Source organism: Thermobia domestica, chromosome 12, assembly GCF_964235325.1.
Source record: "Thermobia domestica chromosome 12, izTheDome1.hap1.1, whole genome shotgun sequence".
Classification (NCBI taxonomy): Eukaryota; Metazoa; Arthropoda; class Insecta; order Zygentoma; family Lepismatidae; genus Thermobia; species Thermobia domestica.
Genome location: NC_137465.1, coordinates 176,474,870 through 176,487,528, shown reverse-complemented (window position 1 = coordinate 176,487,528; position 12,659 = coordinate 176,474,870). Strand labels below are relative to the sequence as shown.

The 12,659-nt window shown below is 35.8% G+C and overlaps 1 protein-coding gene across 1 annotated transcript in view; it reads left to right on the top strand.

Annotated features, from left to right (window-relative positions):
• LOC145666847 (uroporphyrinogen-III synthase-like) overlaps positions 1 to 12,537 on the top strand; it is a 32,539-nt gene extending 20,002 nt beyond the window's left edge. Inside the window, exons 5-6 of the mRNA XM_081734422.1 lie at positions 2,558 to 2,653; positions 2,983 to 12,537. Coding sequence (XP_081590548.1) covers positions 2,558 to 2,653; positions 2,983 to 3,102 — 216 coding nt within the window. The 3' untranslated portion in view covers positions 3,103 to 12,537. The remainder of the gene's footprint in view (positions 1 to 2,557; positions 2,654 to 2,982) is intronic.
• The last annotated feature ends 122 nt before the right edge of the window (positions 12,538 to 12,659 follow it).

Here is a 12,659-nt window from a genome sequence, read left to right as displayed (position 1 = left end):
TTTGTTTGTTAAAACTTCTTTATATATTTACTCTGTCCGTCCGAGAAACAGAAATCTCAAGAACTACTTGACGGATCACCATCAATTTTGGCCAGGATGTAAAAGGTCAAAAGGTAGGAATCAAGTTCACTAATGGAGGTGTTATTCAAACCACAAGTGGTAGAAATCAACCATTTTCGATTTTTACGTTAATCACTACAGAGCAAAAACGGTAATACATAATAACAAGCGGTTTCCTCTAGTGAATTAAGCGTCACTTGAATACATTTAATCTCCATTCTTGGGAGGCACGATGACTCAGTGTGGTAGAACGCTTACCACTGTGCGTAGGATCTCTGGTTCGATCCTTGACCAAGTCCGTTTGTGGTGGACAACATCGTGTACATGGGTTTTCTCGGGGTACTCCCGCTTCCACTCACTTTCTCATTCCACCAATTCTTTCATCATCATTTACGTGTCGTAATCATCGTCTCCCGTAACCTAAAGGGTATAATTGTGGAACGTTACACTGAAATATTTCATTCCATGCCAGTTCAGTTCATTTTCATCTCTATTCTTAATTCTGCTAAAAAAAGAAAGTTTTAGAAGTCCACTACAACTTCGGTTCCAATATTCATGTACATAAGTCAAAAACTGTAACTTTTTTTGGGAATCGATTTAGCATTCTGAAAATAGGTTTCATCTTTTCTCTTAACTCTCTTTTCAAACCGGAAGTATCGGAAATGAACTATTATAGATTTAAATGTTGATCATTATAGACTAAAAGTGGTAATATATAGCGAGAAGGTGTTTTCTACATTCAATAAAACGTTCCAAGTATTTTTCCATCTCCATTCTAATCTCTGTACTAAAACCGGAGTTGTAGAAATCTACTACCACTTTTAGTTTCAATACTAATTGAGAATATACCACGCCATACAAACCAATTTTTTTTCACGTGGTACACTGCTACTTGTTTTAAAATATAATAGTCTAATTAAACACCTTTGTATAGATTCTATTCCGTTTGCGAAAGTTTTAGAAATGCTGTTCCACATTGAATCTCAATTACCTCAATAATAAATACAAATATTCAAAAGTCTTCTTTTATTCGAAAATTTTCCGTGCTCGTGTCTTGTAGGTTAATGGAATCTGCCCTGTTGTCACCCAGGCAATAACCTCCAAAGAACTCTCTAACCCTTAGTTGTTGGCAAGCTTTGATACAAAAAATGAAGTAAAACCTGAAGAGCGTGGCTGTTATGCAAGGTTACGTTAAACAACAGAGTCTTCTCCCCCCATTAGTACTCCTATAGGGGGAGGGTGATATGTAAAAGTAATTGAAAATTACCGATACTAGTGTCGAATCCATAGTTTGTGGGGTCCCTAAGTTCATTGATGATAGTTTTGGTGCCCTTTTTGTCCAAAATAAAACGTATTCTTCCCGTGCGAAAAACGGGTATTCTCCTAGTCTTTAATAATAACGAACGGAAGTTTCACATGTTAAATTCTTTAATATATTTCTCGTTGCTCAAATTTACACACTTGTACATTGTATGTATCTACTTGTAAATAAGATCGTTTCTCTTTTTGAGCTGTTCGAAAAATATACAATAATAAAGAGGGATTTTTACCAGAAATCAGAAAACTAAAAAAGTAAAATTAAAACCTGTTGCTTTAAGTATTTTTCCTGCTAGCGAAATACATTGTATATATGCTGCACACACGTTACAGCGAAGATTAGCATCAGGTGAAGAAATAGTTTTTAAATTATAGGTTCCGGTTTTTGTTAATATTTCCGAACAAAATATTTTTTTCTAATGGGTTCAAAATTTCCGGAAATTTTAGATACGTATCTCCGTAATATATATATTTGATTTTAACGTATTAACTAAATTGATTGTGGCTCCGTTATTTTAACACTTCCCTGCCATAAAGTGGGACTTTATAAGATTGCTTAAGGTAATTTAAATGCTTCTGTATTAATTAATCTAACTAGGATTGTATTTGAGTATCTTTTGTAGCCATAACTCCATTCTATCACGGTACTAATGTTAAAGGAGTGGTGCACATATATTTTTTGCCACAAATTTTCCCTATTCTAATACAAGAAACATAAGTACTCAATGATCTTAACTGTAAACTAGTAAATATAAAATAGTTTTCATTTTAAAAGCATAATGTAGTAAAATATTAGAAAATTTCAATTTTTCCCAAATTTTCTATTTTTTTTCAAGCTCGGGAAAGAAACCGGTAGAAAACTGCTTTTTACCCAAAATTTCCGTTTTTTCCCAGGCCTTCACAACACTAGACAAGACTAGCCCTTCCAGTGCTTAGATTTTTCCTCGTTGCCCTATTTTTTATAATTCTTTTTATTGTTTTTCTTTATTTTTTAATCATTTTAAAGCTTTTTCATTAATTTTTTTAAACAGTTTCCAATTAGAATTTTATTTCCTTTAGCCCATTTTAGCAACACAGGTTGAACGATGCTAGTAGGAGAATAAAATACAATAGAAATTAGAAAGTTTTGTCAATTGTTTGTGTATCGTATGGATTGTAATGTTTTCGTTTTTTGTTTTAGGGCTTTCCAGAAGTAGTAGTGTTCTTCAGCCCATCTGGTGTCAAATTTTGTGTACCATATTTTAAAGAACTTAATGTACCATTGACAGATCTGAAGGTATTTTATTTCTTTCTTCCCTTTTTATGAACATATATTTCGTAATTGTCAACGAAAAATTACGTAAAATATTTTAAAGTTATTTTATAGTTTATGTAAAATTACTATTAAAACATACGTTATATTTTGTACGAATTAGATTTATTATTTTCAAAAGGAAGAATGATTTTCATGCTTTACAAACTGAAAAAGAAAATTATTTCTTGCAGTTTCGTTTTCAAGTCAATTGCAGGCTTGTAAGTTAAAAGTGCACATTTACTGAAACAAGTTTATTTTGAGATAATACTAACGAGACATGGAAATTATATATTTATTTATTTCTACAATAGATTGTTGCAATCGGACCAGCAACCGCTGATGCACTGAAAGAAGCAGGACTTGAAGTAAAGGCTGTAGCAAAACAACCAACTCCTGAATCACTACTAGAAGCTGTTCAAGGAGTCACATAATCAGTATGAAACATTAGTGTGTGTATTGAGAATTTTAATTGTTCAGATTTATAAATAGCAAAGAATAATTCCGATAAGTTAGAGAAATGTTGTACAATAAATTCTATGTATATACATTGCTAATTTCCAATAGGTAATAAGAGTGAAAGAAAAGAATATATACAACGATAAGGTAATGTTAAACGAAGACTCTTTCAATTTCGAAAGAAATGAATGAAGGAGAAACATTGTCCGTATTGTACCAAATTTGTTAATCTTTCCTGAATTCGTGATTTCAATATCTCCAAAACTGATAACTGTGTGTTAAAATTAAAATGGGTTGAAGTACTGGTACAGTTTTTACCTTGGCAATCTAGGGGCCGTAAATGTTTAGTATCCTCACTTTATAATTGGGAAGTCCTGGGTTCGAATTTCGCGTCAGTCTATCCTGATTACGTTTCAAGGTCTCTGTCTCTGTCTCATTAAGGGGATGTTAGGTTTGTGCCTTTAAATATGGGTCCTTGGCGTACTTCTTTCTGAAATTCTTTTCCTATATTGTACTGCTAATTATTTATAACATTAAATCGTAAATAGAATTACAGTGAAACATGTATAAAACGGAAAGAGACGGGTCTTTATTTTTATTTCCGTTTTATACAAATTTGAAAATAAATAACTACCGAAATAAGATAGGTAGAAATAGTTTTATAGTTTTATAGTTTATAATTGATCTGGAATTCCGAAATGCAGTCTTTCAAATTCTTGACACACACACACATAAACACACGGATGTTAGTCTGTGATGCAGTTTCCACGATACAAAACAATATTCTCACAGCACTGAAATATTTAATAAAACATATACAAACGACAGGAAAAAAAAAAAAAAAAAAAAAAAAAACTAAAACTCAACTGGCATTGAGGAAAGTATAAATGAGAAAATTAAATAGAGTATGTGTCGTTGCAGTTTAAAAAGTTTGTTGTTTTTTTAGTCTTATGCACACTTTTTCCACATTTCTTTTAGAGTTGTTTTGATTTTTGTGACATGACTTTTTTTTTGTAACTCTTTTTGGCAGAATAGAATGGTTCTAGAAGGTCTGAATAATTTGAGTTAGCCGCAAATTCAATGAGATCTTTAACGTGTTCAAGAGCTTCTCTTAAAGAAACACTTTCTTCAACTCCGGTGCCACCTTCGTCTTTTTCTTCCTCAGTTTCAAGCTCGTTCAATAGGTCCGCAGCAGATTCCAGCGTAGAATAGGTTTCTATTGAAATATAGGGCACTTGCATCATCTGGTTATCTATTTTGTTGACATAGAAGTGTAACTACTGCAACATTTTCGTTACTTCCGTAATCTCTGAACTTTCAGGAGAATTTTCAGCAAATCCAAATTTCAGAGAACATTTGTTTTTGGTTTTCTTTCTGATTCTTCTAGCGGAAACAGAAATTCAATTTATAGGATCAAGTAGACACTGACTTCACGAAGTGACTTGCACTGTTGCTTACTGACATGTTACTAACAAGAAATTCCAATACCAATCGCCTGTAGTGACCTTTGAAGATGAAAATTATACCTTGGTTCATAGGTTGAGACATAATTGTGGTATTCGCTGCAAACCAAACTATTGTAACGTTGGACAATTTTATATGTGTGTGACATGGTGCATTTTTCAAGAACAGCAGAACATGACGATTTTCTCTCTTCATCTTTGCGTTAAAAGAATTTAGCCATTCTTCCATAATGGTACTTGCCATCCAAGCACTATTGTTGTTTCGCCACACAATTGAGAGACACTTAATATTCAAATTCTTAAAGCATCGAGGTTTCGCAGATTTCCCCTATCACAAGAGACTTCTTCATTTCTCTTGTCACGTTAGCTCATAAAAACACAGTGAGTCATTCTTTCGAAATTTTTCCACCTGTACCCTTCTCCCCACCAGGCCGGTATCCAGCCCAAAAATGTAGAGGGAGGCCCGGCTGAAGTTAGGCGGGGACCGACCCAACCATATTATAGTTCATCACCATATTATAGTTCATTTCCAAGCCTACCGTGAAAATTTTAGGGAGGCCAGCAAAAATTTAGGGGGGCTCGGCCCCTTAGGCCTCCCCTGGATACAGGCTTGCTCCCCACGCAATGCCAACGACTTACTCGGAAGTGCCCGAAAGAACAGACCAGTTTCGTCACCATTGAAGATGTCTTTTGGTTCATAATTAGCTGTTAGTTTACACAGTTTGGGAATCAACTCTTCAATGCTTTTAGATCAACATCTTTAGATTCGCCACAAATTTCTCTCCACACAACTTTATGCCTGGACTTAAAACTGTCTAACCATCCAGACGATCCTTTAAAATCAGTTTTCCCCAAAGATTTAGCAATCGAAAGAGCTTGAGCTTGCAAGATAGGACCTGAAATTGGCAGTTTTTTTTTTTATTTATTTATTTTATTTATCTGGCACTTACAAACTATTCCCACACCAACTCGTTTATTTTCTCGTTTCCCGTTACTTTTCCTATCGTTCCATTCCCCTTCATTCAACATTCTCTTCTTATTTTTAAGCGTGTCGTAGGTTTGTGTGTTCCCGCACCTAAAGCGACGCATGATTTGTTTCACAGAAATTTTGCTCTTTTCCCTGCATTCAATAATCTTTACTTTTCGTTTAAAGTAAGAATCACGTGTCTTTTAGACATTGTGTGTGAAAAACAAATGATACTTAACATGGACTTCAAACTCAGAATACTGAAAATTTTACCAAGTGATTTTACCAGTGATTTTCGTATGCAATTCTCTCTCGCCAACCCCCGCCGTCCCACTTCCTCTTTCTTTCTCTGTGTTAATGGTGACAGGTTTCCATCCTTAATGCTCCAGATGCATTACTTGGAGCAAAATTAGTGAACCGTGCCTTGAAGAAAACATTTGAAGGGTAAGGGGAAAAAGCAAGGAAAGTCCATGTGTGAGCTTTAACGGGTGCTTTGTCCTATATGTTGGTAACTAACTCTTGGTACTATGTGACTGTACATGCCATGCATGCGTAGATGTAGAAATGTCCATGTAAAAAGGAGCAAACGATTTGACTAACCGTATTCATTCAGTACGCGTTTCAATATTAAAACGCCGTTTTCTCGAAAATCCTGTTTTGTGACATTCCTTCTTTATTCCCCTTACCTTTCTTTTGTAAAAGAAAGATTCAAAGTTCTCGATACAAAGAGCTGTGAATTCCAGCACATCTTGAGGCCAATTCAAGGTCACATATGTGTATCCAGAGCAAAGCGGAGGATTAAGAACAACTGCAGACAGAGAAAAAGTGTACAACTAAAATAGCCTGTCAAGGTTGCCCCAAGGTTTCCCGACAATAGAATAAGGAGTATGATGGAAAAGCGAGAGAGCCAAGTTTGTGGTGGTAAGCAAGCAAGCAAGAGTGTCGGTTTACCTTCCCATATTGTGGAAAGGATGGTCACCAGCCATTAGGCTGCTTTGACCTTTGGAAAAATAATAATAAAATTGACATTTGTTTGTCTGTCTTCGATTTTGTTTGGAGGCTGGTTGCTTCTCCAGTTGATGCAAGCGCTGTTTTGGTTTTTCTTCCTGGTTTGAGTGGGGGCGTGGTATTCCGGCGTTTGTTCTCCGTGTTTTCTCCTGGTTGTGATGTGTAATAGCTCGCTGTGGGGTATCATTATTGCTTCTCGCTCTTGAGTGAACTGTCTTCGCTCTCCTTCAAATTACTGCGTTGTAGCAAGCTTTTTCATTGGGTGTTTTTGAGGAGTGATTTTTGCTTGGATCTGTGTGTTGTGTTCTTCCTTGTTTTGTTTTGCTTTATTTATTGTTAATGTTTCTACGGTTGGAGGTTATTTGCGGTTTTTTTTCGTGTAGATATATATGTTTTTGGTGTGTAATTTTGGATATTTTGTGTTGTTTTATTTGGTTGCTGAGTTGTTATTGTGCTGTGTGCGAGCTATGATGTTGTTATGTATTTGTTTGTAATTTGCTTTTGTTTTGTGGTTTGTTAGTGATTTGAGTGATATACACATCACCTTTTGTTGACGTGACAGTGTTTATAGTTTTGGACAGAAGGTGTCTCGTTGCTTTCTAGATGGCTTTGTGGAGAATGGTGATCTTGGTACGTTCAGCATACGTGGTTAGAAGGTATGTTACCCACTGCATAATCGTCTCTGTGGCTTCATTGACAGCTTGCTGTATCATGTTTTTGATCTCGATGTTCGGGTTTACAGATGTAGGCTCATCTTCCTGTTGTGGCGTGTCAGTTGTTGTGTGGTCCTGAAGAGGGCCGGAGTTCCTCTTTCTTTGGGTTTGTTCAGAATTCTTGGCAGGTCGTCTCGATTTTTGTTTTGGCGAAGTGGTCTGCTGGGGCACTGACTACTTCCGGTGCGGTGTCCGGTGGTGGCGCAGGTGACGCAGAACAGCTTGTTGAGAGGTGAGTCGCAAACATCCTCATGGTGAGTACCACACCTAACACATTTGTGTCTTTGTTTGCATTGGTAGAACCGGTGTCCATACTCAAAGCAGTTTGTGCATGGTTTTGGCCTTGCTTCGTTCCTGGAGGCTTCTACTCGGCATCTCCTGTTTCCAATGGTGATTCCAGCTTGAATTAGTGAGTCTATCTCTTCTGGGTTATGAGAAGAGAGCCTGACCAGCGGCACCGGCCCTTTGTCGTTGATTATTCTGGTGACGTTTGTGAAGTCGACCTGTTGAGGTTTCAATTCTTCTTTTATTTGAGTGGTGGACATGTCAAGAGAGACTCCTTTGATCACACAAGTAGGGATTTGTTTCCTGACGTTTTCAGGGCCACTGCGTGGATAGTTTGGGGGGCGGGAGGTCTGTTGTTTCTCCATTCTTTCTTCTGTACGGGTTGTTTTGGGAGGATTATTGCTTGTAGGTGGGTTTCTTGGTTTTTTCGCTTGTCGTGGTCTTGGGGTGAGGAGGAAAATCTCTGGGTGTGTTTGGTATCTTCTCGGTTCTGGTTGCGTCTTCTTCTTGGTAGGCAGGTTGTGGGGGAGGGTTTTGTGGCGACAGACTTCTACCACGTTTGTCTTCTTGGGAGGTGGCTAGGGTAGGAGGGGATGCTTTTTCTGTTGTGTTTTGTCAAAACTTTCCTTTTTGGGATGGTGACGGTGTGTCCTCTTCATCTGTTGTGTAATCTGAGTATTCTTTAACCCTTGCGTTCTGTATCTTAGCCTCATGTTCTTTAGATGGTACTGAATACATCCTGGCGTGTTTTCCGAAGTCTTTGTCTTCAAAATGTTGATCGAAGAAGGAATAGGCTTCCTCATCCGTGAAGGGTAGCAGGTAGTACCTCTTGTTTCGTGTCATGTAGCCTAGGATGCAGGCCACTCGCTTCCATCTTTTTTTTTTTTATGTTGTTTGTTTGTTTGTTTTTTAGTTTTTCGCAGAGAACAGTGGGATCTCTGAGTTCGGGAGGTGGGTTGTTAATTGAAAGTACGGTCCGTTCTGCGTACAGGTCGAGTTGTTTCGCTGTTTCTTCATTCTCCTTCTTATCGCCCCATGCCGGCTGATTCTTCTGTTTGCGTTTCACCATTCTCCTTTTGGTGGGGATTGTGATTTGTGGAATGGTGGAGGAAGTTGTGAGTATGTTTGTGTGATGTGGGCCTAAAAAGGGCCGTGCGTGTTTAGAGTACAGATCAAAGTAAGGGTGATTGAATCCCAAGCCAGCGACTATCGGCAAAGCCTGTACAGATCAGGTAGTTAGACACTACGAACTTAGTTCTACCCGGGGGTCTGTCTGCCAGCAGGGGATAAATCACAATTATCTATGATATGCATCTTGTGTGAAGGCTGATGTAACAATGGCGAACTGCTTGCTCTATTGTGCCGTGGGGAGAACGACAGAATTATCTGAAAAGACTATTCTGTGCTTCTCTTGTTTTGTCTCTTCTCTTTGTAGCAGAACTATCTCAAAAGACTGTTCTGCTTACGAATGTAAACTCTTCACTAACTTGCGTTTTCACTTGCTGCGCAGAGCTACACCAACCATCTGCGTTGACTTCTTCTCTCTCACTGACCATGTTTGTGGTGGTGGTGGTATTCTGTAATGCATTATTTAAAGGCAAGAAAGAGTGGAGGAGGGGCCACTTTTGTTATCAAGTGACATTCCATATTGATCAGTTCACCTTCAAACAAGACTCGCACACGGAAAGAATACGTTGCTTGTGTGTGTGTGCATTTGCGAAAAAGAGATTCCGTTTTATGCAAGTCTTGAAGATTCCCGGGGATTGTATTCGCTTTCCGTTTCCGCGTATAGATTTCATTTTATACAAAGCATTTATAAAGTTTTAGCATTTTTGCTCCTTGTTAGTACAATATTGCTTTCTTTATAATAATTTATGGTGATTACCAGCAGACCAAATTTAATTGGGTTACCTCCTTTCTGAAGATGAAATGAAGACGGGAAAATTTACTTTCCATGATCGAGTGAAAAAAAAAAAAAAAAAGTTATTAAGCAAAATTACGGTAGCATTCAAAAAGCATGAGATTCAGCCTTCATGAGGAGACTTCAGTTGCGCATAGCCGTGTTTCAATAATGCATTGAATTAAGGAGAAAATTATTTTTATATTTATTGGCACACAGAAAAACTAAATTTTGATTGGAGTGGAAACTAAAAGTATTACTAATATAACAAGGCATTCAAAATACGTAATTTGTCATCGCAATGAACTTAATGCTGTTACTTGTACTAATTACAATTGGAAGGAAATTTGGATTATATGTCACAACTAAATGTAAAATGTACAAGTGATAATTGAAAGTAAATTTGGGGAAAGTAAGTAGACGCGTTGCAACTAAAAGGTATAATATACCAGTGACACTTGAAAATAAATGTGAGTGACGTGTTGCAACAACCAAAATGTATAATGTACTGGTGATAATTGAAAAGAAATTTGGGTGATGTGCTGTAAGAACAAAAATGTATAATGTACTAGTGATAACTATAATTTGAGTAACTTGTTGCAATAACATAATTGAAAAGAAATATGGATGACGTGTTCCAACAACCAAAATGTATAATGTATTGGTGAAAATTGGAAAGAAATTTGGGTGACATGTTGCAACAATAAAAATGTATAATGTGCTAGTGATAATTGGAAAGACATTTAGTTGTGTTGCAACAATAAAAATGTATAATGTGATAGTGATAATTTAAAAGAATTTTGATTGACGTGTTGCAACAACCAAAATGTATAATGTAGTAGTGATAGTTATAAAGAAATTTAATTGACCTGTTGTATCAAGCAAAATGTGTATATGCGCTAGTGGTAATTGGAAAAAAATGAGTAACTTGTGTTAAAGCAAACTGTTTTGAACTGAAAATATATAAACTGGGAAATCGATTTCATAGAAGTATGTATCTTGTTTATTTATAAAATGTTAATAGCACTTAAGTAATCTATCCCTACTTTGCACTCAAAGAAGACAGAAGTACGGCATTTGAAATAATGGCAAAGATCTCAGAAATTTGAACACGAAACCTCTGTTAATTTTTACACCTACATTCAATTTTTTCCCTTTTTTTTAGTTACAACCCTACTCATTGTAGACAGAACGCGCTCATCATTACATAATTCAATATTGTGAATTATGATCGACCGCAGCCTGTAGATTATAAATTTGTCTTCTTAACTATAACCTAAAAAATGATCTATTGATATTGGGAATTCATTTGTTAACCCTTTTAAAATATATAAACCTTGTGGTGGTTGAAGGTTATGATGAAGCATCATCATTTAACTATTGTTTACATGTATTAAAATAAATCGTGTTTTTCTGCCCAGTTTTATACAAAATGTTATGTTCTACCGTTTACATAGGGGGAAACTCTTTTTATCTGGATAACATGTTAGCTGCAAAATGTGTTGCGTTTGCTTCGAAAGACTTCCTAACGTATTCTTCACCTCTTTTTTTCTTCCCGCCTCTTTTCTTACCATCCATAATAATAAAAAAGTTAAAAAAAAAAAAAACAGAAACATGTATCTAATTATATTAATGACAAGTTCAAAAACCTAATTATTTTAATTCAGTAGTCCAAAAACTAAATGTAATCTGTGTAACCTTAAGAGACTTTTAAATATGGATATAATATAGTAATTGTAATCTATACCTCTGTTTCCTTCCCTTTTAGGTCAAATATCAAAAATACGTTGAAACATGTGTCCAGTTATTTTAAATACAAAGTCTAAACATCAAATTTCACGTCTTTAACCTGAAGAGATTCCTAGATGTGGACATATTATTATTCCCTCTCTTTGTTCCCGCCTCTTTGTTCCCTACTAGGTCAAACATCAAGAATATTAAGAAACGTTGACACACGAGTCTAATTATTTAAATAGGAAGTCTAAATATCAAATTTCATATCTACTGTAAGAGATTTCGAAATATGAACATGTATTATAATAATTGCCACCCCTTCCTTGTCAAGTTTTCAAAAATCCTTCCTTAGTGGCACCTTACGTTACAAGTCCTATATGTATTGTGTAGATTTCAAGTTTCTAGCGTAAGCAGTTCGGTCTGTATGTTGATCAGTCAGTCAGGAGTGTGTTTTCGGGAAAGGAATTTCAGTATAGACATAGAAAATCCAAATAACTACTTACATTTTCCTTTCTTTTTAATGCACAGATAAAAATAAATTTTGATCACTTTCGATCTTCTGTAGCAGTAATTTTCAATTAGTCAATGTTTGACGTGACAGTGTACGAGTAGTGATGAATCCACATTTCTTGTTTGCTTATCACAATTGTCTTCACATCTGCTTGTAATGTGTTCTTCCGCTGTCCGGAGAGTAGGGGAAGCAGATTATGACATGAAAGAGAATAACAGTTAAAATGACAGAAAGGAAGGAAAAACGTGAATATCCCTTGTCATAAGTGTCTCCATAGTCCATTTGTTTTAGATTAAGTATTTAAGGAGACCATGTGAATGGCATGTACAGAAATGTTGATAGTAAGGAAATACATGGATAAAGGTTGTTTCAGATATATTTACAAAAGTTATCTACATCCTTGAATACTCGACAGTTAAAACAAAGATATGGTTCAACTGTGCCTTACTTCTGACAGCGAACAAGAGTAGTAATTTGAATTAAGGGAACAAACCACTAAAAATAATACAAAAGCTAACCATTTTTCTTTTGCTCGTTTTTCGTAAGTGAAAAGAGATAATGAAATGTAATGAAATGAAATAATAGATAATGTTATTCTACACTCAAATATATGAATCAAAAGAATTTTCAGTGTTGCCATCCATAGAAACTACAGTGTGGCCAGAATATGAATTACCTAAAAATCTAGGTTAAGGCAGCGAGTAGAAAAATGAACTCAACGGTAATTGAAGACTTATCATATTGTCTCGGCTCCTTGTTAACTACTTTTTAAATAATATTTGTATTTATTTTGTAATAAACAGAAAGTTATTAAATTTATACTTTCTTAGCTTTTGTATCATTTTTAGTAGTCAGCCTCCTTAACCCTGCAACTACCATACATTTTTACACACATGTTCTACCATTCGGGTCCAATGGACCCTAATTAAGAATCGAGGATATGGAGTAATT